Here is a 5,414-nt window from a genome sequence, read left to right as displayed (position 1 = left end):
CCGCTTCTGATTTTGGTCCATTGTGCATTATACAGGTTTGGTAGAAGTCCGTCTGACGTGTCAAAATGAAATGTTGTGATCGGAAGAATATTTTAAGTGACGTGGATAGCTTAATATAAAAGGATATCTGGCTTTTAGTATTGTGATAATAAACATGTGACCTAACAACAATATTTCTTGCATGCAAAATATTAACTTATTACAAACGACGACGTCGTTCGGACCCACGCGGTTTCAGCTTTGGTTTCTCTGTCTCTATTTTTATTGTCTTTCTCGGCGGCCAGATTTTTATTCATTTACGTATTTTTGTTTACATATTTACAAGTAAACTATCTTGTTCACGCACAACGTGATCGACCAAATGTTTTTGCTTGCGCCGCTCTTATCGTAGTATCACCGTTCGAACCATTTGGTAGGCAACAACGCGGATCGTTGGTACCTTTCATTAGCAAAAAAACGGATTGTTTCCAAAAATGCAACAATAAATCAAAGATACATTGATGATGTCTTTAACTTGTTACATTCGAACTTCACTATCACCCAAATTGAATGCCTCAATATGTGGGTTGGTCTAACGATAAAGTGAAGCTTATGTTAAACTAAACCACACGCTTCATTTTCCACTTGTGTTTAAGGAAGAAACTATTACACAAGTATAATCTTCAGTAAGCTCAAAAAAAATTCAAACAGCACGTCTAACATGAAAGAATCCTTTTTAAAACAGCTAAAGACAAGCTTGTTTTCAAACAAGTTGAAATGCTGTAGATTCATTTCCAGCATTTCAACTTGTTTGTAGAGTCGATGATGCTTTGCTTCGTTTCCAATCTCTGGCACTTGAGCAGTTCCTCAAGTATAACTGCAGACTCTGGAATATCGCTCTCTCCGATTACAGATTCAGAGCAGAGCCCAAACAGCACGACGTTTACATCATCTTCCTCTTCTAGTTGCAGGCTAAACAAGCGATCGAAAACCTTGTAAACACAGCAAAACAAAAGACACCAGTTACAAATTCCGACTCAAAACCAACTACTAGTGTAGCAGATTCACAAGGATCGAATCACACTTGGTTTTTACCTTTTTCATTCTTGATACAACCATATCTTTGACGGATTGTGACCTTGAAACCAAGTTCACTACAAAAAGACCATGCTGAGGAAGAGCACGCTTAACTGAGAGAAGAAATGTCTCTTCAATAAACTCAGATGCAGGACAGGTTAATCCACCGCTACAGACAGAAAGCAAACATGAAAAAACGGTAAGATCAATGCAAGAAGTCATAGAAATGTAATAGTAGTTGGCCTAGTGCATACCTTGAATCTGCTGAATCAACATCTATAATCAAGATGTCAGGACAAGTGCTGCCTTCCGCATTATTGGAACTAGTGATCTCTGTTTTAGAGACAGCGTCCGACGCTTTCTCGGAAGAAGATTCAGGGTTTGTTACGTCTCTAATGTATTTGATTCCATCAGCAATATGCACCTATTATAAAAGGCTTTGTGATGATAAATTGAATATAAACATAAAAAAGGATTGGAACTTTGTATTAAAAAAGAAGGGGTTTACCTTCAAGCGATCAGTTTGTGTGAAACCAAAGTAATCCTTGCCAACGTCAAGCATTACCGGGTCAAGCTCAACCGCCTATTCAACGAGATACTATCATGTAAGTGGCAATCGAAGAGGCTCAATTTGAATAACCCTTTTTAAATGATATTACCTCGATATCAAAAAATGGAAAGCATCCATGGAGGAACATGGGAAGTAATCCAGCTCCAAGACCAATTATAACAGTCTTAACCTGTAAAGCATCAGAAACATTGCAGGATCAGTACAAGGCAAAAAAAAAACAGAGGAGTTGCACCATGAACTTATCTAAAACAAGGTGGCCAAAGTGAATAATGCTTACCATCTTTCCACTCGATTCAGACTTCTTCAGATAGGAAGATACCAATGTGAATCCAGAAATAATTCCAGCGTGGTAAGAGCTAGCCAAATAATCATGAGAGACCTTCATAATGGGTCCGCTCGTTTCTGAAATGGATACAAGCATTAAAAAAAAAAGAGCATGAAATGTTCTGTATCACAATACCTAATTAAGTAGAGACTTTTTTTTTTTTACCTTGGTTTCGTTTTTTATTTCCTTTCCGTTTTGATTGGGAAGCAGTTTTAGTTTTCTCTGTTTGAGATTCATCAACAATCTCACCATCCTCTACAAGCAAGGCTTCAGACTGTATCAAATACTCGGTTCTTTTGAATACAAGGCGTCTAAATGCCAAATCAGCAGAAGGAGATAAGCCTCCGGTATTACTAGAACTGCTTTCATAAACCACATCTTCAACCACAACTTCCCCAGTCAAGGAAGACGTCACCTATATAAACCCAGATAGAATTGTAAGAAACACAACTAAGATCCAGATACCAACTAGCAGAAATTCACTCTTGCATCTACAAGTGGATAATCTTATTAAGAATAAGAAAATGAAGCTTTTAAGTGATTTATTGTAATAAACACCTCGTGGATAGTATTACGCTTTTTGATCCCATCACTTGCCATCATATACCTGTAGCACAAAATCCAATTCAACAGATAACACAACAAGAAATAATGAGAAGAGGCTTTGAAATTTAGGAGTTTAGAACAATTAAGAAAGTTGAAAAAAAAATCAACAGTTGCATCAAAAGCTTTTAGAATATAGAGAAACAAGAAAATGAACATACGGAATGCGAGCTGCCTCATCATCGTTTCTAGGAGCTAGTTGTGTCACCATGGGAGATAAATCATTCTGAGGAGAAATAATTAACCAGTAAGTAAGTAAGTAATATAATGCAACAGACAGCTTTGTATGCAGATTGTACCTGGATATCCTCCATGCTGACGCCATTATGGCTACTGTCCAGATAAACCTTACACAATAAATTAATATTTGGTCAGATTCTCATACCGAGTATACATCACCGAGAAAGCCTTAATCAGATAGAGCTTACCATTATGAGACGAGCGGCCCTAGAACTCTCAACAACCTGCCACTGTCCTTCCTCTGAACACAACAGCCACTCATGAGCACGAGTCTGAAAATTTTCAACACTCCTTTTCTTAGTTCAAACGAAATTATACTAATATCCACATAAGTTTCTGCAAATTTAACTTGTAGAGACTCATGATGTTGACAAAAACGTTACCTTAGGGACAAGGAAAACACCACAATGATACACGAACGGCTCGGTCTGCTTCTGAGCATCAAGAAGCACGGCCCTATAACTGAAATTGCTTCCTAAAGTAAATTTTACACGACGACCTCCAGTAAGCTCAGCTAAATCTCCTTTGACACCAAGTATCAAATCTTCATGAGAGTACAACAAGTCTGATCCATTGTTGCAGTCTCTACGTATCTCGTTCTCACTTTCAAGGGCTTCACACATACCAGAACCCTAGAAGAATAATTCAAAACCATGTATTACATTGAGGGCAGAGCACAGGTAAGTTTTCATAAAAGTATTACCTGAGCATCATTGCGGCCAAGAGATAAAAGATCGAAAGAAGATGTTATCTCATGCAAGACAGTGGACTTTTCTTTCTCAGCCACAACCATAAAAGTCTTAAGACTCGAACGTTTTTGAGAGATTGAATGAACAGTCAACTTCCAACCAAAACGAAAGCTTGAGAAAAGCAATGCTGCAAAAACAACAAGAATTTTCAATAACCATGAAAACACTTCACCTAAACAGTCACAAAAAAAACTTGAGGCTGAAACAATCACCTAATACATGAGACTCTGCCAACGTTAAACAGATAAACTTTCCCCCAGGTTTGAGAACACGCTTAGCCTGAGAAAAAGAGGTATAAAAGCATTAATAAAAGCACACAACTTGAAAAATCTGTAAGAAGAACAAAGCACACACACCTCTGATAAGTATTGGCTTCCCAGCTTGGTACCAACTTCAGGCTCCATCAAAGCATCAAGAGCACCTTTATCCAGCACCGTATCAAAAGACTCATCACCCAACTACGCAATAAAGAAGCCAAAAAAAAAAGCTTGCGTTAACGAGAGACAACAACAGAGAAGCTAAAAAAAAAAAGTTACAAACAGAGCACACAAAACCTGCATCTTTGTAATGTCCATAACACGCCACCGCATCTCAGGCCTACTCCTTATGTTCCGTCGAAGCATATCGGAGATAACAACCTTGGAGAAGTCCACATTGGTGACGTCACGGAGCCCCGCGTCGTACAAATGCTCGGAGAGGCGGGAGTTTCCGCATCCCGGAACCAGAATCTGAAGCGAACCAGAAGAAGAAGAGGAGGGCGAGGAGGCTCGGAGGAGAGGCAGAAGCGAGTCGCGGAGCTGAGGCCACTCAGCGTACCACTCGAACGAGTCGTCGCTGCCTCGGAGAGTGAAGAACTTGTCCCAATTCTCTTTGCTGGTGAAGTCTTCGAGTGTTTGTAGGACGTCATCCGCTGCGTCTGCTTTGCTGGTGCCTTTCTTCTTCCCCATGGCTGCGATTGAATCAACCTTAAGTCCCCAAAACCCCTAAGTTGTATCTATCTCGCTGACCGTAGTGGCGGAGCTCGGAGATGGAAGCTGGGATACGGTTTAGTTTTTAGTTCAGGAATCAATAGCCGGAACAAACCAAACCGAACCGGAAAAGTAACCAAAACTTGGGCTTGAATTAATTGGGCCTTACTTGTTTTTCGCTAGACCCACCATGAATGTTTAAGAATGGGTTATCAATCTTTCAAACGGACCCGTTAGTTATATATCCTCATGAGTTTTGACATGAATAAAAATTAATATGTGAAAACTCTAAAGATTCATTTCATTTTTACATTAAAAAGTTTAGATTCAAATCCAGTAGTATAATTTATATTTATTTGTGCATATTGATTGGAAAAACTCGAATAAATGTAAACACAATTGTAGGCGCAAATCTTCATAAATCATCTTAGTATACTATCAAGGTCGACCCTGAACAAATGCTCGTGAAGCATGTGTTTTAGAGCCGACTAACACTAAATATGTTTTAGGGGTTAATGTAACAAATATATTTTGTAACTCTACTGGTAAAAACATAATGTAGAACGCCTGAGAGCTGGGTTCAATCCTCAAATTTAGTTTTTGTAAAATAGTGGGTCAAAGTATTTTTACTTCTGGACCGAAATATATCAGATCAGGCTATGTATCTTTTGCATTCCACGCACAAATTTGAAAGGAAAATATTCCTCGCAAATCAGCGATATTTTTTTGAATTTGTTGCATTTTAAGAAAATAATCTTAATAGCAAAGGAAGAAAATTAAAAACTTAAAAATGTTCCAAAATCATGAGTTTTCTTTCTGCACATATTGTGGATACGAAAGTTTATAAAAACAAAATTATTACAAGAGTACATTTCTTTGATCCACTGACCCCTCCCCTCCTC

At 38.4% G+C, this 5,414-nt stretch overlaps 1 protein-coding gene across 1 annotated transcript; it reads right to left on the bottom strand.

Annotated features, from left to right (window-relative positions):
* Nucleotides 1-612: 612 nt before the first annotated feature.
* LOC106336686 (methyltransferase-like protein 13) lies at nucleotides 613-4,550 on the bottom strand. The gene is made up of 16 exons (XM_013775600.1): nucleotides 4,099-4,550; nucleotides 3,901-4,002; nucleotides 3,757-3,823; nucleotides 3,499-3,671; nucleotides 3,179-3,427; nucleotides 2,984-3,067; nucleotides 2,855-2,902; nucleotides 2,717-2,781; nucleotides 2,511-2,559; nucleotides 2,118-2,367; nucleotides 1,905-2,029; nucleotides 1,716-1,796; nucleotides 1,565-1,639; nucleotides 1,311-1,480; nucleotides 1,075-1,225; nucleotides 613-971 (listed from the first exon to the last, which is right to left on the bottom strand). Exons 1-16 carry the CDS (start codon nucleotides 4,489-4,491, stop codon nucleotides 768-770), a joined length of 2,286 nt encoding a protein of 761 aa, XP_013631054.1. The 5' UTR covers nucleotides 4,492-4,550; the 3' UTR covers nucleotides 613-767.
* Between the last annotated feature and the right edge of the window lie 864 nt (nucleotides 4,551-5,414).

Source organism: Brassica oleracea, chromosome C4, assembly GCF_000695525.1.
Source record: "Brassica oleracea var. oleracea cultivar TO1000 chromosome C4, BOL, whole genome shotgun sequence".
NCBI lineage: Eukaryota > Viridiplantae > Streptophyta > Magnoliopsida > Brassicales > Brassicaceae > Brassica > Brassica oleracea.
Note: the sequence above shows the minus strand (reverse complement) of the source record. Positions and strands in the feature narration are given on the sequence as shown.

Coding starts and splice junctions, on each gene's coding strand:
- LOC106336686 (XM_013775600.1), bottom strand. CDS start 4,491: ATGGGGAAGAAGAAAGGCACCAGCAAAGCAGACGCAGCGGATGACGTC. Junction 2,782..2,854: donor TCAGCATGGAGGATATCCAG/GTACAATCTGCA, acceptor ATTTCTCCTCAG/AATGATTTATCTCCCATGGT. Junction 2,560..2,716: donor GATGAGGCAGCTCGCATTCC/GTATGTTCATTT, acceptor TTTGTGCTACAG/GTATATGATGGCAAGTGATG.